The sequence below is a fragment of the Hipposideros armiger genome, unplaced genomic scaffold (genome assembly GCF_001890085.2).
Source record: "Hipposideros armiger isolate ML-2016 unplaced genomic scaffold, ASM189008v1 scaffold_248, whole genome shotgun sequence".
NCBI classification, from domain to species: Eukaryota; Metazoa; Chordata; class Mammalia; order Chiroptera; family Hipposideridae; genus Hipposideros; species Hipposideros armiger.
The window spans coordinates 2,092,298-2,115,027 of NW_017731598.1; the positions used below are offsets into that span (position 1 = coordinate 2,092,298).

A 22,730-nucleotide genomic window follows, 5' to 3' on the forward strand; every position below is an offset into this window, starting at 1 on the left:
GCCAGCCTTATCCACGTAGTTTAAAATGATCTAAGTATGATGTCAGCATCTGTCTCAGGTCAAACTCACAAGGCTGCAACGTACCGTTTTCCTACGTGGCCAACACTATTTTGATTTCTAGTACCAGAAACAAAGCAGCTTTTTTACATGCGGAGTCAATGCAGTGATTATGAAGAAAAGAAATATCATCAAGTCTGTTAAGTATGACAATATGTAATATGATAAACAACCTCAAAATATCTATGTATGTATATTTTAAATATGATATATATTTTAAAAACTAGTTTTTAAAATATATATATTTCATATATAAAATGCACACTTCCCCTTCATCTAAGACAAGAGTGGGATGCCTAACGCCCTTGAGGATCTGGCTTTGCCCCCTCTATCCTGAAGAACTATAATCCCACCCAAGTCCAGAGTCAGTTCCACACCTATGAATAGCTCCCTACACAGAGAACAGGGCAGCCCAGTAGTTAAGAACACAAGCTCTGAGGCCAGACTTGCCGCCTCAAGTCCAGGTTTAGCTGCTTACTGTGTGACCTGTGGCACGTCATTTCACTTTGCTGTGCCTCAGTTCCCTCTTCAATGAAATGGGGGTAACAAGTATCTGCCTCATAGGGTTGCTGGGAGGACTGAAGGAGATCAAGCCACGGTGGCTGCTCAGAGCAGTGCTTGAATACATGTAAACTATTATTACTACTAGTTGTAATTTTATATCTGTAATGAGTTGAATCTTCCAGAATTTTTTTAAGTCTCATCCTGATAGATGTGGCAAGTGCCATCTGAGTAGATGGTCTCAGTGACAAACTAGGAAGTGGCATCAAAGACTCTCCTGGAATTCAGAGAGGGGAGATGACTGCCTGCCTTTTGTCTCTGCCCTAACCTTTAGTCACAGAACAGGAGTGATTCTACACAAGGACAAGCTGGGTGTCCACTGTGCCGGGTTGGTCAAATTCTGACCCCAACCCATGGTCCAGGACACACATACATATAACCACTAACAGTTCACAACACTTCTTCTTGCTCTGGGTAATATACTCTGATATTTTCTATCCTATTCTCTAATAGTCTATTTCAATTTTTTTTTTAAAGAGTTCTATTTCATAACCTATGTGTATCAACCTGCGATGTGAAAAACAAATGGTTAACTGAACTGCCCAGCACTGGCCCATCTACAACCCTCCTATCCATCTTTCTCCCCACCTGGGACCTCATCGGTCTTTTCCAATCTCCAGACACTTCCTCCGGTGGCATCAAAAGTTAACAGCTGGTGACTCTGTAGTTGTGGTCACTGCTTCTGCAAGATTCGCTCAGGTTACAGCACTGGGCCACCTTGTTCACCAAAATACTTCTAGGGTAAGGGGTTATTAATACCTCCTTTACCTACGGCAGCCATATAGCTGCCACAAAACCCAGGGGGAGATCCTCACCCTCTTCCTCCTTTGAGACCCTAGAGCAAGTTAGTGCTTACCTGGCCTTTCTTGGCACAGAGGCCACCTGATGGAGTGATGTTTCACAGCTGAAGATTCTGAGGCACAGGGAGCTTAGGAGACCCACCCAAGGTCACCTGGCTAGAAAGCGGCAGGACTGAGTTTCTTTCTTTAAATAATTTAATTTTTTTTTCTTTTTTCTTTTTATTGGGAACAGTGTGTTTTTACAGGACCCATCAGCTCCAAGTCAAGTAGTTGTTTCAATCTAGTTGTGGAGGGTGCAGCTCAGCAGCCCATGTGGGGATCGAACTGGCAACCTTGGTGTTGTGAGCACTGCGCTCTTAACTTAACTGAGCTACCCGGCTGCTCCAAAACTGAGTTTCTAACCCAGGTCTCCTGACTCTGTATCTGACTCTTTCTGAGCTGCCTAATTCATGGCTGCCCCCGGTGGTTCATTTTTCTCCTCTCTAACCCTTTGGGGAGAGGATGCACTGAAGGATATCATGTGTTGACCCTTCGCGTTTGCTTTCCGTAAGTAAGGAAAATGTTCCTGTGACTTGACAAGTTCCTGAATCTCTCCAGTTGTCCTAATGTGGTCCCCATGCAGACAGGCTTTGGCTGCACACTCTGCTCATGCTCAGGCTGCCTTCCATCTCTAGGGCTGCCTTCTTCATCCCGCAGGGTGCCAAAAAGGCTGGTCCCCTGGAACCTTCACCCTCCTCCTCCCTTTCTGGGAACCAGAGAAAGGTCACTTCTGAGCCAGCAGAGTTTGTTTAAAGAGCACCTCCAGTTTCTCCTTAGGCCCTTCCCACAGGGCCCAGAATCTGCTGTGATCTGCTCTAGAAAATGCACTTTTGTCTTCCTGGGAAGCACTCTTCCTAATTCCGACAAGCTAGTGCAGGACAGCTGGCATTCTTTCTTCCCTGCCTCATAAACACTTAATCCATCTTCCTAGCTCTGCTCACCCCTGCATCTGAAAAACGAAGGCAAAAACATACAAGTACATCCTTTTTGAGAGCCTGCTATTTTGAAGGGGCTGTGACAGGGATAGCTGCCATTTAGCAGATACCTGCAATGTGCTAAGCAGGGACACTACTCAGCTCTGGTATTCACGACCACCTATAATAGTGGATGTGACTGTTTCCAGGTTACAGATGAGGCACAGAGAGGGCAGACAACTCCCCTAAAGTCACACAGCACTAAGTGGGTAGGCAAGGGTTTGAACCCTATCCTCTCTGCCTCTAGAGCCTGCACTCTTCCTACCATCCATACTGTTTCCTCAGGGGAAGAGGCTCAGATACAGCATCACAGACCTTTCCAAAGAGGAGCATGGCCTGCTTTTCTGTTTCACAGCCTCCTCTCCTTCTCCTACTGTGCGTGACACACAGCACACATGCACACCCCCATCTCCAGTCCTCCTAGAAAAGATTCCACTTTTCAAATTAAATGAATTTTAAATAATTGTGTTGGGAGGGATATGAAAAAATATTTACATCTCCTTTGTCTTATGCCCCAAATAACTGACTGGGGACCCTGGTAGGATGCTGGCCATGCTAAAGCAGAGGTTGCCACACACTGCTGTCACCCATGGGAGCATCAGGCCGAACCTCCCACCTGATCCCACAGCTGCTCCAGGTGCTCCCAACCCACTGCGAACCCCACATCCACCAGCACGTGACCATGCAGGTAGGTCCCTCTGCCCGGTCCTCTCCCTACCACCCTCACCCAAGGACAACCTTGCTCGTAGACCCAGACCCAGCCTGGGATGTCCCATGCTGGCTCTGGGCATAGAACAGGACCTGGGGACAGCAGGTGTTCCGCCTCTGGGCACATGGCCACCCAGTCTGGTTTCATCCAGCACAACTCGTTTTTCAAATGTCCCACTTTCAGCCTCCCTTCCTGAAACCTGGGCCAAATTGTCCACCCCCAGATTTCTGTCCCCTGCTACTAGAGCTTGGCTGGGCAATGGCTGGGCCTGCTGGGGGCTGATGTGAGCCAGAATAGCTACAAAGTCAGGAGACAGAGATGGCGTCAGACACCTTTCGGGATCCATGCCCTGTCCCAAGCTCTAGCACCCCTCTGCCTGCCACAGTCAGACCCGTTCTTTTTGCTGACAGCCTTGATAACAGAGAGTGCCAGGCCGCCCTTCTCCTAAGCCTTCTTGGAGAACAGGCTGCCCTTGGCTACCCACAGCCTGCTCTCAGCCTAGCAGCAACCCAGGGAAACAGGGAGAACCACTGAACCAGATGCAGACCTCCCATACCCGTCCCTCCTGGCCAGCTGGGGTGGTGTCATTCTATAAGATATTAGCAAACACCTACTATGTGCAGGGTTGTATGAGGAAGAGGGGTTCAGGGTCCAAGAAGTACCCATCTAATTGGGAAGAAGACCAGTACCATATAAGGCAGAATTCAATGCCAAGTGATTGTGTGCATGGGCAAGTAGGCTCCATCCAGAAAGCACCAGGCATTCACTTGGGGCTGGGGTTTCAAAAAGGAAGACAGACAGTTCCTACCCTGGAGAAACACCGATGATTACAATGTGATGTGCTAAGTGTCCAAGGCGGATATAAGGGGGGCTTTAGGGAGCTGTGGAGGGTGAGGTTTCTGGTCAGGGAAGGTCACCAGGAGGTCCCCAAACCCCCAACCCTCCAGCAGGACCCTTAGCCTGCAGCCGATTTAAACCTCAAGCCAGCCCCCAAACCCAAACATGCTCTCAGTGGGTTAAACAGCTCACCTTCTCCCCCAATTCTGATCAAGTCTGCATGTTTAAGTTTCTTTTTGGGCTTTTCTATTTATGTTGTCATTGATTACTTTGCTCCTAACTCATCTGATTTCAATTTGGACTGATTTGATCCTAATTTTATTACCATGTAATCTGAATGCACATAATTACTATAATTATGCTGCTGAGAGAAACAGCTCCTCCGTGGCGGTAAGACCTAAATTTAGGGCTTCCTGGCAAGGGCAGCTGTTGGCTGGGTGGGCCCACAGCCACCTCAGAGCCGGCAGCCTGTAGAAGCACAGATGCCCTCCCCCGCCCCACCTCAGCAAGACAGGTATTTTGGGTTTCATTCTAGTGAAGGGCTGAAGCACTGCTCAGGGGCCCTGGGGTCGTCGACGAGGCCACTTTCTCTTGATCCTCCAGCTCATACCACTACCCTCTGTTTGTTGCAGTGCTTGGCCTAGGTGGGTGCCTCCTTTCTGCCGGCACCCACATACCACCCATATCCCAAGGGTGCCCTACCTCTAGGGTATGAGATGCCAATAGTGTCCCTGAAAAGACCTGGGGAGCAAGGGATTTCCCTGCTAATCACGGGGCTTGGGAAAGCAAGCTGTGACAGAAGGGCCCACCACTGGCCAGCCTTGATCCTCACCAGACCTCCAGTCCAAGGCCGCCTCCTCCAGGAAGCCTCCCTGACCCATCCAGCCCTCTCCATACTTTGTCATTTATACTACCCTCATACACACACAGCAATATGGGCATGCCCCCATCTCAAGCCCACCTGCTGCCATCCTCCCACAGGAAGCTGCCAGGACCTGGGCCTTGCCCACCCTGCCCCCGCAGCTCACTCACCCAGTGCAGGGATCCGATGCAGACCTTGGCGGCCATCAGGGGCACAGTGGGGTCTAAGGGTCGCAACTTCACACACTCCCGCAGCAGCGACACGGCATAGGCCGACTGCAGAAGAAAGAGCAGGCAATACCGTCACTTGCAGCCCTAGGTCACAACAGACTGGGTGCCTTGTGCATACAGTGGGGAAGTTCCCAAACCGCCAGGCCTTGCTGTGCATTCCTTTCCTCTCTAGAGCCAGGAAGAAGGCCCAGCAGAAGCAGCCCAGGCAGTAGGAACAGGCGAGTCCCTCCTGGGCCTCAGTTTCCTCATCTGGAGAATGGAGGCTGTGACCCTTGTCCAGAAGCGATGTGATAACAGCTAAGGTGACAACAGACGGAAGCTCTTTGAAAGCAATTTAAATGTGAACAACAGAAATTTTAGAGGTAGAAAGGGGCTCTTTCAAACTTCTGAGTGCAACACCCTTGGGTCAATAAGGTGATGAGAGGAGGCCAAACCCACATGGGGACTTGGAGGCAGGGCATATAGGCTGGCACAGGAGGAGGAGAGAAGGCAAGGTGGCAGAGCCACAGAGAACCTCCAGACAGGAATCTAGGGATCCCCTAAGGCTCCAGGGCCTCAGCCATGGAGACAGGGCCAGACTAGACCTGCTGAGGGTGGTCCAGTAGTGGGCGGAGGGCCAGGAGGGGATAGCGTCCGGTAATGAGAAGAACACCAGCTAACACTTATCTAGGTCTTACTATGCACCAGGCATTGCTGCAAGTCAGAGGGACAAATCTGGTCTTCTGCTTACTTTTGTGGAAATAAAGTTTTACTGGAGCCCGGCCACGTCCATTCATATATGTATAGGTATCATCTATGGCTGCTTTCATGATGAGAAGGCAGAACTGAGCAGTTCCCACAGAGGCTGTTGGGCCTGCAAAGTCCAAAATATCTATTATCTGACCAGTTACAGAAAAAGTCTGCTGACCGCCATTGTAAGTGCTTTATAAATATGAAGTCATTTAATTTTCACAGCTCTCCTATGTGGTAGGTGCTATGTTCCTATTCACAGATGAGGAAATGGAAATGCAGGTAAGTTAAGTAGCTTGTTCAAATCCACATTGTCTGTGAGTGGATGAGTTGGGGTTTGAACAGTGACTCTATGAGAAAGCTCGTAGCCACTGCCCTATCTCCCCTTTGTAATGACTACCTTGGCCAGGGAAGGGGTCTCTGTCACCCCACTCCCCACCCCACACACTCACTCACTCAGGGCTGGAACCTTTTGAGTGAATGCAATGCTTTTCCATGAAACTCAGCAGTGATCCCCTCCACCCCCACCCCCCAACGTGTACACTCCCCTTCCCGTGTGAGCCCCAGGTAGGCAGGGACATGTGTCTGTAACTACGATGATTCCCATGTACTGGATCTTACTGTGGGCTGAGCTCCCCACCACTAACTAGCTCTCACCCTCCCTGGCAACTCCAGAGGTACTGCTGAGGAAATGGGGGCTCTGAAAGGCTCACCTGTCCACAGCATGGTGTGAGGGACTGGCAGATGCAGGCCTGGGACCCCACTTGTCTGTGTGTACCCTGGACCCCCTGCCTCTCTCAAGCTACCCCTCCTTTCCCCACCATTTATGGAAGAACTCTTCTCAGCCTGGATGTGACAGATTTCACTGGGCTCTGGGCTCATTAGGCCAATTCCAGGTGTCTCAGCTGACGGCCTGCTCTGTGCCCGGTACTGGGCTAGGGGTAGTGGAGTCCCTGCGGGAGGGGGAAGAGGCCATGGCTCCTGGCTATCAGGAGCCCACACAAAGGCTGGGGAGAGAAGACAAATGCCGCCATCGCCCACTGCTCTCTCAAGAAACAAGAGGATATGAGACCAAGCATACAAGGGTGTGTGAGCAAATGACAGGCTCCAGCAGGTTGGGAGATGGCACGGGGTGCCCGGTGTGGGTTGGAGCAAGGAGTGCTGCATGAGGGGCTTGACGGAGCTGTCGGGCCATCCACCTCTCCCCAGACCCTCTTCTGTGAATGCCACGCCCATCGCCCCCACCAGGGCATGTCTGGCCACACACCCCAGCAAGCCTCAGGCCTTTTCTTGGCCCCTTCCCTGGCTGCTGACCTGTGCATCCTTGAAATACAGGGTTCTCTAACTCTGACCCTCCACATTCCACCCCCACCCAAACCACAAAACACTGCTATTTAAGGAGCCATCTGAGGACTCTACAGTCAGAGCAGCCAGCGCTTTTTTTTTTTTTTTGTCATGCTGGTTACCTAGCAACACAGCCAATGTGATTGCTGAGGAGACCAAGAGAAGGAGCGACCTAAATCATGACATGGAACTCATCCTTTCTTCCTGCAGGTTGAAGCGCCAGATATATTACTATCCGCCCGGCTTCACCTTCTGGAAGACCTTTCAGGCACAATTGCAGGTCTAGAACCTTGATTTCTACGGTAGGATCTCGGCAAAGGTGAGATCTGGCTAACCAGGCCGATTGATCTGGTGTGCAGAGATCCTCAGGGGGGTACAAAGTGTGCTTCGAGAACAATCTCCTGCTGCACCCAGTGCAGAGGAAGGTGTAACCCAGTGTCTCCAGCCTGTGGGGCCTCATGTGTGAGAAACTCACCAATCGCCCCAACTCCCTGTCTATAAGCCCATTCTCGTGTATACACACCTTGCTGGTCTGCGAAGCAGCGGGGCTGGGACACCAGGTCCCAGAATCCCAGGATGTGTCAGGCTGTGTCTGGACCTCTCTGATCCTGGCTCTTCTCAGTAAGGAGGTAGAAGACCCATACCTCCCAGGCTAAGATGATACTTTCTTCCGAGGCAGGGGGCCTCCCAAGAGCACCCCCAGAAATTAAAGCTAACACCCGTGTGTGATGCATTCTTTGAGGAGGGGTCCCCAGTTCTCCTTAGCATCTCACCAGGGTCTGTGACCCACAGGAGGATGAGAACCACTGTGGCCCTGGACCTCTCCTCCTGGTCCATGCTCACCAGTGCAAGACTGGAGGCATTTTCTCTGTTTCCTAGAGGCAGGAAGAAGCCGTCACAGGCCACTGTGAGCTGCCTGCCCAGGCTCCATGCTGTAAGCTCCAGCCCCCACTCCCCCCCGCCCCGCCCTAGGCCTCACCCTATCTTTGTTCTGAACTCTCCCTCAGCCTTGACAAGACCCCACTGAGCACAGAGCCGGGGTACATCATGTTGTGACTTCAGGGTGCTCTGGGAGGTGGCCAAAATGATGCGGGAAGGGGCAGAGGTTTGGGAAGATCAATACCGGGTGGAGCAGGGGCAGAGAAGGCTCCCCACTTGATTCTCGGCTGTACTGCCCACCTGTCAAGCTGCAGCACCTGCTCTTCTCTCTCTCCCTGCCAGGACCCGGCCTGTGCACCCTCCATTTGTGGAGGAGGTGCTGGCAAGCCTAGGAGGGGCCTCCTCGGAGATGGCTGTGGGGCTAGAAACGGCAGGTGGCGCAGATGGGTGGGGGGAGGGGGCGAGGAATTCCCTCAGCCCCATGCAAGGGCCCTGGGTGTTTATAGCTCTTGGAATGATCTGCGAGCTCATGCCACCTGATTTCCTGACTTCGAAGCATCTTCAGCTCCAACAGCCCCAGCACCCAGCCCCGGAAAGCTTTTCCTTTCATGTCACTGCTTAAAATAGAGGCTTATGTAAGTGTGATTCTCATCTGAGGGAAAATGTGGGCTTGGTGGGCGGAGAGCGGATCGCAGCCCTGAGACCCGGGATAGGGTCAGCTCCTGATTCACGGGCAAGTTCCTTTCTGACTCCACCGTTGGGGGGCAGAATGACAGCTACAGCCCAAACGGAACAATGTTCCCCTCACTGGAACCCACGCCCCACATCTGCCTCCTTCAGTTGTACCCGTCAATTCACCTACAGAAATGATACGATGCCCCATGGGTATACATGTCTTCAGAGAAAAGCACCCACAGACTCATTTGCACACCTGGCATACTCATAACTCACACGTAGACATCGAATTCACACAGGGGTCTGTGTGTGGCCCTCCTGGGCCCTTACTCTCTTAGAGATGAAAATCAGCTGCCAGACAACATTTCTGAATCACCGCCCGCCTTCCCCCACCTCTGGGAGGGACCCGAGGAAAGCCGAACCCCCTGAGGGGGAGTGTGCAACCCCCAGCACAGCAGGGCCTTACCTTTCCACACGCCACCATGGAGAGGGCCACTTGGTACCAAAGGTGGAATTCTTCAAATGCAAACTTCATGGCTCGCTCCAGGCACTGGGGAGAGGGAGACAGTCAGCACCTCCTTGCCAGGGTCCTTTCACCCCCCAGGCCACCTGTACCCTTCCACTGCCCATGTAAAAGCTCCAGGAGCTTACTTACTCTAACTAGGTAAGCTCTAGGAGGCTGCAGGAGGCTCGTACTGGGTTCCTGTCAGAACATTCCAGGGATAACCTGTCTCTGCCTCTGGCATGCTGTGTGACCCTGCGCAAGTATCTCACCCACTCTAGCCCTGGGTTCCCATCTCCATAACATGTGAATGACCTCATAGAACGGTGGCGAAAAGCAAATGAAATGAGATTTGTGAAAGTGCTTTCAAAATGTAGAGATGCAATAAAATTAACAGCTGGCATTTATTAATATTGTGCATGGTGCTACTCTCAGCTTTTTACATATATTAACTTGTTTACTCCTCCCAACAACCCTGTGAGGTGGGGTCTCTAATAACCCCCATTTCACAGATGAGAAAACTAAGGCTTGAATGACTTGCTAGAGTCGCAGGGCCAGAGCAGGCTGACTGCAGAGCCCATGAATAGAACGTCGCCCAAATGTAAAGTCTCCTCTATACCCTGCTGTTCTCTAGGCCCATTGGAAAAATCTGCTCCACAGGCCCGTCCAGTCCTGGGCAACCCCAAATCAGTGGCTGCCTGGTGAGATCCCTCCACAGACACTTCCGGGTGCCAGAGGCAGCCACTGCCAGCATTCATCGTACGGCCATGGTTGGGGGTTGGGGTGGGGGTGGAGGACAGAGTGAGGGGTACAGGACCAGACAGCATGCACTGTAAGAGCTCCACGGCTTGGGTTCACATGCTGGCTCAACACGCACTCCAGGCGCCATCTTGGGGGAAAAAACCCACTTTTCTGGGCCTCGTCTTCCTCATGGTAAAGCTGAGAGAACAGCACTTATCCTTCCCACATTAATGAGGGGATCATCTTAGCAAGCACCTCGCGTGGTGCCTGGTGCGAACAGGGGCTCTGCACATGTCACCATCCCTCCTTTCCGGAGCCCTTCTAAACACATGAAAGGAGAATCTCCTGCCAAGAGGCTCACTCCTGTCACAAGGAGACAAAGCCCCAAAGCCTCCTTGATCTCAGCCTTGGCTGGAAAATGTGTGTGTACCATGTGCCCTGTAGGCAGGGGAAAGGAGAGGGAGCGGCAGCTTGGTGGCCTGGTGCCCGACCCCCAGCCCTGGAGAGACACCATTCTCTGGGCACAGTCCACTGCGCATTGCTCCAGCAGGGTCTTCCCAACAGAATGGGGGTGTCTGTCTACCCAGCTCGGAACCCTGCCAGGAGAGGCAGTCACAAAACACCCGTGTCATCCATCTCGGGGGGGGGGGCGGGGGGGAACTGAGGGGTGGAAAATTTTCCTGTTTTGCTCCTCTATACAATGCCATGTGTTCTTTAAAAAGAAAAGCACATAAAAATACTAGCAAAACCAAAAAAAATAAAATAAAAAATTAAAAAACACCCTGCCAGTGAGAGGCAGCTCGCCTGGCACTGGAAATGAAACAGCTCCAAGCCTGGCCTCCCAGAACTGAGCTGTGTGGTCCCTGGTGGAGGCAGGGAAGGGACATGGAGGATGACAACTGGGGGCCCCATCTGATTTCCTCTGCGCGCCACCAGACTCCTGGGTGGTGTGGGCCAGCCGTACCTCAGAGAGCATGGCATACTGCCCCCTCCTGCCCAGCGTGATGCTCAGGAGGTCGTAGATGGCCGCCGTATTCTGCACACTCGCTGCCCGGTCCTCCTCCTGCTCTGGCGCCCGGCTCAGCACCACATCCCGAGTAGCCTGTGGGGGGACGTGTTTTGGGAAAGAGTGAGGACAGAAAACAAGCAGGTGTCTGTCTCCACAGGGCCCCTGCCTCGCAGACCCAGTGACGGTCACCCTTTCACCGCCGACCCAGGCCAGGCAGGTGGCCACACCCTCTGAAACAGCCAGAGCCTTTCCCACCCCCACAAAGGCCCTCTCCAAAGAGAGAAAGCCCTCCACTCTTAGCCCAGGTTGGGGTGAGGGAGCAGTTCTGAGGACTCAAGCTCTCTGTAGTCAATGTTTTATTCTGCAAAATCTCGAACCTACAGGAAAGTTGCAAGAATAGTACCATAATGGTAAACCCAATTGTTAACATTTGCCACATTTGTTTGTCTCTCTCCCTCTCTCTCAATAACAACAACAACAACAACAACAACAACAACAACGATGTCGGTTAAGGCAACATGACCGTTTACCCCTAAACACAAGGACATTCTTTTTATAACCACAACAGAAATGCCAAATTCAGGAACCGTAACACTGATATTACTATCATCTAATACCAGTTCATATTCAGGTTCTGCCGCCCATCCACTGATGGCCTTTCTAGTTTTTTACTTTTTCTCATTCCAGGATCCAATCCAGGATCACTCCTTGCACTCAGGTGCCATGTCTCTTTAGTGTCCTTTCATCTGGAAGAGTCCCTCAGCCTTTGTCTTTCAGGACACCGGCATTTTTGAGGAGTTAGACCAGTTGTTTTGTGGAAGAGCTCCTTGTATATTTGTAACCATCCACTCATGGAAAGAGCTCCAGAGAATATGTAGAATTGTCTAGATCGGGTGCTGCTTAACTCACAGGAGGGCGCTCAGGCTGTGGGCTCTTAGTGTCTTCTTTTCTTACTCTGCAGGTCCCAAGTCACTCTGATAGACCCCCCCCCCATCACCCCATGTCTATCCTTGACTCCCTCCAACAACAGAACTCTCCTTTCTGTTCTTCTCCAGTGAACCTCCCCAACACTCGAGGCCTCTGTGCTAGGTAGACACCCAGCACTCAGGAGTTTAGTAGCTCAGAGCTGCCAGGTGGCTGCTCATGGCAGGGAGGGTCCAGGGAAAACGTGCTTTAAGGTTAAGTGATTCTATGCAATCTGGAGGGGGAGCTGTCTCACCAAGCCTGAAATCTCACCATCAGGGATTCTGGACACTCTTGTTCTGTGGCCTATGGCATGCACCACTCCCCCCCCCACCCCCGCCCCTAATGACACCCACACCCTGGGGACAGCACTTAGGATCAGGGGTAACTAAATAGGAGTTATGGGAGTCTCAGAGTTAAGTAACAACAGGGCAGGGACCAGGCTGGGGGTGACACATGCACAGACACACACTGAGGGCTGAGCGGAAGCAAAGCTGGGTTCTGCCCAGATGTTCCTGCTGGCTGCTCCCAGCATCCTCCCCTCTCCCACCTCTTCTCCGCTCCGCCCGAGGGGTCTCTTCCCAGCCTACTCTTCCTTTTGTAGAAGGTTCAGAACCCCCTCGATATGTTAGAGGACTCACCCTCCTCTATTTCTCCACAGAGGACCTCAGAACAAAGGACCCAGCCTTCCTGAAGAATAAAAGGAACTGCTGGCTCTGAAACCCCAGATCCCACTGAATCCTTCTCCATCCAGAGATGGTCCTCACATCCTCCCTTTGGCCAGGACTATGAACCCCTCCTCCAGGTAAGGGGCTGAGGCTCCTAAGTGGCTGCAGAAGCAGAGGCCCAATGGTCTTTGGACTGTGGGCTCTCGATGTCCAGCTGTGCAGGCCTGAAGAGCATTCCCATAGAGGCTTCTGGAAGCCCCAAAGCCTATAAGACCCAAGGAAGTGACTCACCCATGGGGGCATTTCAGCCAGTCAGGCAGGCCAGTGGCCAGGGGTCCATGAAAGGTGAGGGCTGCCCACCACCACCATAAACATGGACCGGCCCCAGGAGAGAGTGCCAGGAAGCCAGGCGACCCCCAGAAAGACTGAGCCCTGGTGCCAGCCTGGTAAACCAGAGCCAGTCAGTACCTCGAAAGGGTTAAGGGAGAGAAGTGGAGAGAAAAAGTGCCAGAGAAATCTCTCCCCCTTCCTGGTGAAATCCACCCACACAAGCACCAACAGGAAGGGAGAAGAAATTTTAAGGAGATGCTTGGCAGGAGCGATTTCACTGAGCTGAGTAGAAACACAAAACCCCAAAACTTGCTCTGTGCCTGGCCATGTTCTGCCCTAATCCCTTATCTCCAGCCCTCACCTCCAGGGACTCCCCCAGCTCTGGCCACCCAGCGTGAGGCCCAGCCTCCACCAGGCAGCAGTGGGAGATAAGGGCGTTAGGCAATGAGCGGATGGCGGATACAGTCGCTGCCCTCAGCAGCAGATACAGTCACCTACCGAGTGGAATCTGAGCTAGAAGTCCAGTGGGAGAGAAAGGTGCTGATAGACAGCGGGCAGGGCAGGCAGCCTGCAGGGTAGCTTTTCTGTGGGGCAGAGGGAGAAGCCTGGCTAGGCCCACCTAGGATCTGGGGACCTGCCCATGCAGACCAGTCTCATTGAGGGGCTGGCGAGCAGCGAGCTGTCGCTAAAGGCCTCAGCTCTGATGGGTCTGTCCTTGAAGAGTAGCCTCTGCTGACCCCAACTCCCTCCCCGCCTCCCCTGCAGACTTGCCCCAAGGTAAAGTCCAGCCCCCTTTCTGTGGTTGCCACCCCAGGCCCTTCACCATGAGCACCACCCTCCCCCCCACTGCCAGCTTCTCTTCCCCTTCAGCGCCCAAGTCCTCCCAGGGCTCCATGGAACTCCCCGAAGCTCTCTATCCTCACCAAGACCTGTCTTTGTCCCCTCTGTCAACTTAGGCACCTCTGACTCCTCACAATTCAACTCAGGTATGTGCTCCTTCAGTGTCTTCTCTGACTTATCTTGCCAGACGAGGCTGGGACCCCTCATCCTCCCCCAACACAGGGCACACACCGTGGCCCCCCCACTCCCAGCTGGTTCACCAGTCCTTAGGGCAGGGACATGTCTCTAAACTCCCACTACAGGCTCACACACAGCACTTTCCTCAGTCCATGTGTATAGAATGAGTGACATGTGAGAGAGAGATTTCTGGGACCTGGTATGGGAACCTCCTGTCCGCCCTAGACCTGGACCTTTAAGAGAACAGTGTCTCCTAAGGTGGGCATGGTGGGGGAGGGAGAGGTGGATTTCTAGCACTGAGCGTGAATTAGGTCAGAACAGGAACAGAAGAGGGGGTTGCGGCAGCATCCGTTGGATGGAGGCCTGGAGCTTCCAACAGGGAGGCAGCAGGAAAGGTGTCTTCTCAGGGGTCCTCAGGACTTGGAAGCCTATGCTGAGGGAAGTGTGGTTCCCCAAAGGAAAGCCAAAAGCAGAAGTTTACCCAGCGGTTGCTATGGCTTTGGGGCAGGGCTGCGGTGAAATGCTCCAGTGCTTGCTGGGTTGTGCCTAAGTAGGCAACCATGGCAACAAGGCGGGTTGGGTGAAATAGGGCAGGAAGAAGGAAGCCTGTGGTGGGGAGCAACAGGGTAAGAATTCACCGGCAGCTCAGGGGCCCCGAGCAAGCCTCAGAGAACAGGGCCTCAGACACTCTGGGGACCGATGTCAGGTCCCTGGCCTGGGGTACCTCTGCTGTCCTGCTCCCTCCTCCCCTGGGCTCACCATCCTCAAGCCACACAATGCTCCTAGTGCCATCAGTAGCCAGCCTTGAACTAGTCCCAGCCACACTCTTTTCCTGCCACCATTTAAATGGCCTCAATTAGCAACTCCTCCAGATCAAATACGGTGATAGATGTGAATGGGCCTGTGATCCTTAAAGTAACATACGGACACTAAATATTCTTCTCACTATCATGGTCCTCGCCAGTCTTAGAATAATGGCAGAATATTCTCCCCTGGTTTCTCCGTGCATAACCCCCAAACCCACCTCCGGGTCTCCAACCTCTGGGGATGCCCTGCTCTTGTTTAATTCACGTATTTAATCTCAGGCAGGGCTCACAGGCTGTCTCTGTTCCTAGTCTTGGGCCTTCTGGCTGTCCTCCCAGGGGCCGCCTCTCCCAGGCTAAAGGATCTTCACCCCAGGCCTTCCAGCAGTCAAAAGAGGCAAAGCCAAAAAAAAGTGCTCCTCCCTATTCCCCGACATCCAATAGCTCATGGCGGCCAGTCTGGTCTCTGGATAAGTACCCATGAAGCAAATACGGGGCCTTCTAAGAAGGTCGACAAGGGCATGTCCATTTCCCCAGGCGGGCCAGCCCCCGGGGAACCTAAGGCAGGCGACTTCTGTACAAAAAGCCATCCCTTATGTGTGTGCCATGCACTACCCTTCTAGAAGCCGAATTTTCATGTCCATCCATCGCCTCTGGCCTCACACTGACCCCATGGATGGACAGGATGAAACCACTATCGCCTCTTCGCAGGTGGGGACGCTGAGCCCCAGAAGGTGAACTAACTTGTGCAAGGTCCCTGGAGTCAAAGGTGAACCTGCGATGGCCAGTCCAAGGGGGCTTCTCTGTCCTGTGCTCCTGCTGCCTTGTGGGCCTCCTCTGCCAGCCCTGGTCTGACCCTCTGCTGGCCGCAGGGCCCTAGATGGCACTGACCTTTACTTCTGCCCAGCCCTACTCTCCTCTTTAACCCTGGATCCAAACAGGGTAAGGGAAGGAAAAGGAAAGGAAGCTAACCTGTGGACACTGTTTAAGTGGATCTCATAATTCTCACAATGACCTGCTCCATGTACTACTGTCCTATGACTGAGGCCCACAGAGGCCATGGAGGGCCTCACAAGGCATACAGAGAGGTGGTCGGGATTCAGATTAGAGCCTAGACATTCTGGCTTTATCCCTGGGCTCTTCCCTTTATTCCAGGTGCCTCTGAGGAAGTGTCCAGCAGGCTCGACCAGGCCATCAGAGACCCTGGCATGGCTGTTTATGGGAGGACCAAAGCAAAGCCCAAGGCCGGGCCTTTCCAACCATGTCCCAACACTGCTTCTCTGCAAGCTCCTTGGGCAACATGGCCAGGGCCCAACTCAGCCCTGTTCTCAGACACAGCCCCTCCATCGGTCAAGGACTCAGCCTCAGGGCCTGCTGCTGACATCCCACAGCAATCACCCCAGAAAGGAGTCTCCTGGCAGCATCTGTGCCTGGTGCCTGCCCCTCTTTGGAGGACGCTGTCATGTTCTGCTTGTGCTGTCATCCTCCACTGGCAGACATAATTACCACCAGCTCTCAAGCTGCCCATCCACAGAGCCAATAAATAACATGTTTTGTGATGTGTCCCATCTACCCATCGACCCATCCCAGGCCCACGCCAGCCCCTGCTCTCCTGCCGCCTCAGGCGCCTATGGCAGAATTCACAGCTCTTCCTGCCATCTAGGGCGAGAGGCCCTCCCCCTCTACTGAACTGAGCGTTCTGAGCTGGCAGTGTGATCAGACCTTTACCATTGCAGCCCACAGCAGAGCGGGCTCTCGTGTGAGAGCAAACCAGGTGCCAAGAGCTGGAACAATCTGTGCTCGTCTGCTGAGTCCCACATGGAATCAAGCCCAGGAAGCAATTTTTTTTTTTAACTGAATGGTATCCTCAAACCATTTTTTTCTCCTAACTAGATCTGAACCTAAATGTTTTCTGAAATGAGAGACTCAGAACCAAGTATTTATCAGGACACAATGAACACGTGTTGAACACCCACAATGTACCAGGCACCTTCCTGTCCCTTTTTTAATTTAATCCAGCCAAACTCCTGCAAGAGCGGCCTTAATAGCCCCATTTTACAGACAAGAAAACGGAGGATCAAGAAGGTAAGAAACTTGCTTAGGTCACACAGGTTGTTAATGGCAAATTCAAGATTCAAATCGCTGACATTGTGTATGGCACACAGTTAGTTTGTTAAGCTGCAGGGTCCCAATTCCCAGAGGCTTCTCCCCACCCCACCACCACTCACCCCCAGTTCTGCCCTTTCTGCTCTTTCGGTTCCGAGGAACCTGACACAGGCAGCCACTTCTCCAGCAGCTGACTGAACAGGGACCCAAGGATTTATTTTGCTGTCGCACATAGTTTTATGCCCTAGATCAGTATTTTAGAAAGGGCCAAGATTCCCCTAGTTCCTGGTTCCCCAACTGTTTGGGAAATCAAGCTGGTTTTGATACATGGTTCTTTGAAAAACTAGAATATCCATTGGGGTTCAGCAGATTGGGGCAATTCCTTCTGATCTGGGGACTAGGATTTCCTCCACGTCCCTGGACACACACTCCACCAGGTGGGAGCACATCTGGGACAGGGGCTGTGATTGAATGGTTCACCACTGTCTCTCTAGTGCTGAGCATGGCCTAGCACGTTGTAGCTGCTCAAACAAGACTGAAAAGATAGAGATGGGTGGATGATGGGTGGGTGGGTGGATGGATTTTAAAATGCTCTTTTGGCCCCCAAGACTCCAAGCTGGTTCTAAAACACAAATCTTCAACCAGTTATAGCTCTCATATCCCTTGCGTTTCTGTGGAGGCATCTGTAAGACTTCTATTTACCTCTTGAAAGATAAGGACTCATTCATTCTGATCACAGTCAGCCCGTAACAAAAAAACAAAAAACAAACCCAAGGTACCAGCCCCACACCCTGACCCCATGCAGACTACCCCTTCTGAGTTTCAAACCACAAAATGGGCTGATGTGCTCAGGAAACACGGAGCAGCTTCCTGGAGCTTCCTGGAGCAGCTGCTCTGGTGATCCTGGAGGTCAATCCAGGAGGATGACACCTCCTGGGCTGGCTGTGCTGGAAGAACTTTCACTGCAGCACAATGAACTAGGTATTAGGAGAACCCAAGTAGCAGCCGCAGCAGCCAGCTGCTACTCTAGAGGTTTTCTCCCTATCATCTGCAGCCAGCATCAAAGAGAAATGAGGAAAATCCTGCAGGTACACAGAGGCCAGATTGAGCGGAGGGGTCAGAGCAGCAGCCTGGGAGGCTCGCACAGAGACACCCGCACCTGCTTGAGAATGTGACTACAGGGGAAAAGGGTGTGACACACGTATCAAGAGAGAAGCCAGAGGCGGTTTGGTCACTCCCAGAAACTGCTCTGAGCCATAACAACCAGATTCCAGATCCCAGGTGGAAAGCCCTCTGTAGATGGAGACACCAAAGCTAAGTCCATCACAAAAACTCTCTCCCAAATTCCTGAAGTTTCTAAATGTGTGACAGGCTGAGTGTGAGCAAGAGGAAGCAAAGCGGTCAGCCTGGGAGAGGTGCCTCTCCCAGCTGCAGCACACTCAGCATCCAAGCACTTCCTCTGCTTTGTGTGGCAGGGAATTCCCAGGATACTGCCTGGCCGGCCGGCCCACACCCCCTGAGCCTCCTGGGCAGTCCAGCCAGCCACATGGCCTCTCGAAAAAGGGAAACAGCTGCTTGGAGGGAAACCACACATATAGGAGAATTCACCTTGGCTCCAAGTGTGGGCTCCCTTTTAGTAAAAGGCCATTCTCCACCTTGCTATAGGGCAGCTTGAGGATTTGGGTAGGAATAACCTTAATGGAAAGACATCTGAACTCTGGTCCTGGGCGCCCAGATCAGGCGGAGGCCACAGGAAATGCTTAAGGAGACAGAACCCAGCCTCAATCACAGCTTGTGATTTCAAAGCTATTGTGGGAGACAGACGTGATTTGAATCATGACTGCAAAGATTATTACAGTGTGACCTTGACTAAGACATACACCTATCCTGGACCTTACTTATCTCACCTGTAAGATGGAACATATTAGTATTAGACTGAACCATGTGAAACTGTTCGTTTTTGTATGGCTCCATATAACGCCTACCTATATGAGATAATCACAATGGCACAGAAAGGACCTAAGAAATGTTCCTGTTTTTACCTTTTGAACCCCCACCTGTGGAGCACACTGTAACCCTCAGCACAGGAAGGTGATAATAATGACCTGTTTCCCAAGACCGATGACGTCAGCACAGTCGTACCTTAGGGTGTAGGTGGTGGGATGGCTAACTGAAGTGTGCTTAAGGGGGCGGTGAAGGGTAAAGGTCTATGTGTGAAGTTCAAATAATTAAAAACCGGGGTTCAGTCTGTGGTCGGAGTGAGGGTCCTTTTTCTATGAAAAGTATACTGTTCTCCAATGAAAATCAGAACTGGCACTTGGTACCTCTATCTCCACATTGGGCTAACCAGCTAGATGTCCTCTTCCTGGCACAACCACGTCCCCCTCACAATCATGCACCCTGCAAACCCTTCAGGACCACGACCCAGACAGTTTGCACTCGGATCCAAATATCCACGCCCCTTCATGGGAACTCTCAGATCCAAATGGATCAGGCCTGGCCGAGGAAGGATACAATCTCTTGTTCCCCTCAGCCCCCTGCCCCCTCCAGTCCAGCATCCCTTCTTCTATTTGTGGGAGGACCTGTTGAGCTGGAGGTAGCCCACTGACCAAAGTTCTCTAAATAAGCCCTGGCATCATATGGTCCCAGGTGTCCAAAGGAATATTTGTTTCTGGCTGTTCTGGGATCCAGCTTGTGGGGCCATGGTTTCTTAAAGTCCATTTCCACACAGTGCTCTCAGATGCATCATTTTTAAAAACCTAATCTCAACCTAAGAGTCCCAGTTCATAAACTCTGGACTCCCCACACCACGTACGCCGTGTAGACGGCACCTCCACACCTGGCTTCTGCCGCTCCTGTCGGTCCACCCACCCCTCCTCCACCTCCCCTGGTAACCAGCCGAGGGTATCCTTCATCTCACCATCTCCTGGACGACCCAACCACACCTCTCTCCTTGCGGAGCCTCCAAAGCACACACATGTGCGCGCGCATGCTCTTGCGTTCTCTCCCTGCCTGGGGCAGGCGGAATGAGCATTATGAAAAAAAGTCTAAACAGCAATTCACATGTGCTTTATCCAACACACCTTGTTCCCCCATTGCTTTGTTTTTCCATGGCACACAGACACGGGTACTCGGGCTATTTTAGTAGTCAATTAATTTATTGCCCACCCCCCCACTCCAGGACGTAAGCTCCAGGAGGGACTGACTTTTCCTTTTTGTTTGCTGCTGCAACTCTGGCATTTAGCACAGGGCCTGGCACAAAATAGATGACACTCCATAGTTTCGCGAATGAGTGAGTTCTTTCTACGGACACACTTACCTCTGGGAGGTACTATCACCTTATAGGTAAGGAAACTGGAGCTCCAAGGGATTAGGTGGTTTGCCCCGGGCCCTCAGCTAACAAGTGGCAGAGCTGGAACCTCAACCCAGGCCTTCTGCCTCGAAAGTGCACGCTCCTTCCACTCCCTTACATGGGTCACAGACCCAGCACAGAGCTGCTCAGTGCGTACCGTTGACTTGCTGATAACCAAATCTTGTAATCTCACAGGAGGGGGGTGGGGACTTGTTAGTTCAGTCCCTACTCATTTGGAGGCAGAACCCAGGTCCCCAAATACAGCCTGGCGCACCTGACCCAAACCTGGTGCGCGAGCCTCACCCTTGCGTGGATATCCGTGGTGGGGGAGCTCGGCTGGGACCTGGTGGCCTGTGCCTGAGCCCTGAAGCCCTACCCGGCAAAGGGAGAGGAAGGCCCTGGAGCTTACCATGGACTCGCTGATGAGGAGCAGCAGGAGGGCTTCCTCAATGTTATCCTTCGGGCAGTAGAGGCTGAAAGACACAAAGGGCAGCGTGGCTCCAGCACAGCCCTCACCCAGCACAGCTGGCCGGCCACGCCGGCCACACTGGCCCTTCTGCCCCAGAATCAGCACCAGCCCTGGTAACGTGACCCTCTCCTGCATAATTCACATGCACCGGATACCACCTGCAGTTCTTTATCGCGCCCCAGAGTCATGGATCTCAAAGGCAGTGGTGGGCGGCCAGGCCGGAACTACTGCAGATGCTCCTGGGGAAGAGATGGCCCTTCTAGCACCCAGCACTGCACGAAGCAGGAGCGGCAAGGGGCAGGGCATAGAGAGAAGCTCTGCCCGGCGCTCACAGACCCCCGCCTTCAAGTACTGGCTCAACCAAGAGAGACGGTGTTAAGTAAGACTATTAGGAAGGCAGGTGCCCCCTAATAATTTGTGTGGCCCTTGGATGCCTTATAGAAATCTCCTGCCAACCCCTACCTGAGACCTGCCTTCTTTCGTCTATTTGGCTGAAGAGCCTGCCTGGCAGTGAGCTGGGTGGCAACATGGGGCACAGAGAGGGGCCGCCGGCGGGAGCCGAACCCCGAGTGTGGGGTGAGACTGGCACGGTCCAGCAGGGCAAGCAGAGCTTACTTATCTCCTTCGTAGAGGTGAGGTTTCCGCGGGGCTTGCATGATGAAGGAATTCTCCTCCTTGCTCATGAACTCGGGCAGAGGGTGGGACAGGGGGCTCCAGTAGCACTCCTCACTCAGGGAGTGCAGCAGGACGCCTGCCAGGTGCTTGGCCGCCATCTGGCAGAGAGGGAGGCACTCAGACCCAGGTGCATGTCGGCTCTCCCCACATGGCCAGGATGCCCTCCACCCACCTCTCCGCCAAACCTGCCCGCCTCGCAAAGCGCTGTCTCTTTAGGAGGCCCACCCCTCCACTCCCACGGAGCCCCCCCACCAGCACTGCGGCTACCCCACCCCTTCTGTTGGCCGTTGAGGCTTAATTTTCTATCCTCTCTCCTCCCCCAGATAAGAGGTGTATGTCCTCCTTCTGTTGCCCCCATGGAGCACAGCAGAGTTCTGAGTTTGGACAGGCCCTGGCAGAGCATAAAGCCACGGGCAAAGGCAGCTATCTACCAGATACCTTTCTGATATTTGACCAAAAATTCAAAAGTGAGAAGCAGTTCTGGCTCTCATTTTGGGTGAATGGAAGCCCTTAAGAAGGCAGGCCTAAACTGGGGCAGCAAAGCAGAGTCTAAGTTGTGAACTAAGACCATAAACAAATTCTTAAGAATTAACACACCACCTTGCTAGGAAAGGGTGGCAGTAGGTTTCAACTCTGATCTAAGGCCAGGGGCCACCTGCTGTGCTATGAAAAGGATGCTGAGGGTGCTTCCTAGGCCTAGCGGGAGAGAATGCAGAGATCAGCAATGTCTGCCATAAACACAGATGGGGAGAATAGAAGTACGCACATGACGTATTGCCATCCCTGATTCAGGGGTTGCCCTAGGACTGCTGTCTGCCACTGAGATTGACCCCTGAATAAACCCGCTACAGCCAACACCCAGCACTCAGCACTCAGCCCTGGGCCTCTCTGTCTTACCACTTTGAAGTTCTGAGTTGCTTTGGTCTCCACAGTCCGTAGGACCTCCCGGAGCTCTCTCATGCCTTTCACGATGTTCCTATTGGGAGACAACACAAGCAGGGTCATTAGCAACTTAGTTCCCACAAAGACATCCTCATCAAACCTGCAGACACTCAGAGCGTGCCTGAGTTTTATCTGAAAACATTCAATACTTGGAATGGAAGGTCAGAGTTGTAACACCAGGACCCTAGAGGGCCAGGATATCACTCATCGAAAAACCCCCTGAAACTTAGGCTTCCAGTTTGCCACCAGAAGGGGCCCAAGAGCCAGTGTTTCAGACCAGATGTTACCTTGGTCCAAGAGCCTTGGGCTGGTGTCAAACTTTCTGAACTGAGTCAGTCTCAAATCCTCCATCTTCACTCTCCACATCTGGTCAACACTAGAATCCATCCTCATCTCTCAGTCCCTTCTACCAGGACCCTAGACTGGCCTGCATCACCTCGGGCCTAGATAACCACGC

The 22,730-nt window shown here is 52.7% G+C and overlaps 1 protein-coding gene across 3 annotated transcripts in view; it reads right to left on the reverse strand.

Moving 5' to 3' along the window:
• TTC7A (tetratricopeptide repeat domain 7A) overlaps positions 1-22,730 on the reverse strand; it is a 129,791-nt gene that overhangs the window by 65,605 nt on the left and 41,456 nt on the right. For all 3 annotated transcript variants that reach the window (XM_019655863.1, XM_019655864.1, XM_019655865.1), the window contains 6 exons: positions 22,229-22,307; positions 21,272-21,429; positions 20,597-20,660; positions 10,904-11,041; positions 9,163-9,246; positions 5,010-5,114 (listed from right to left, as the gene is read on the reverse strand). In XM_019655863.1, the coding sequence (XP_019511408.1) occupies positions 5,010-5,114; positions 9,163-9,246; positions 10,904-11,041; positions 20,597-20,660; positions 21,272-21,429; positions 22,229-22,307 (628 nt within the window). The remainder of the gene's footprint in view (positions 1-5,009; positions 5,115-9,162; positions 9,247-10,903; positions 11,042-20,596; positions 20,661-21,271; positions 21,430-22,228; positions 22,308-22,730) is intronic.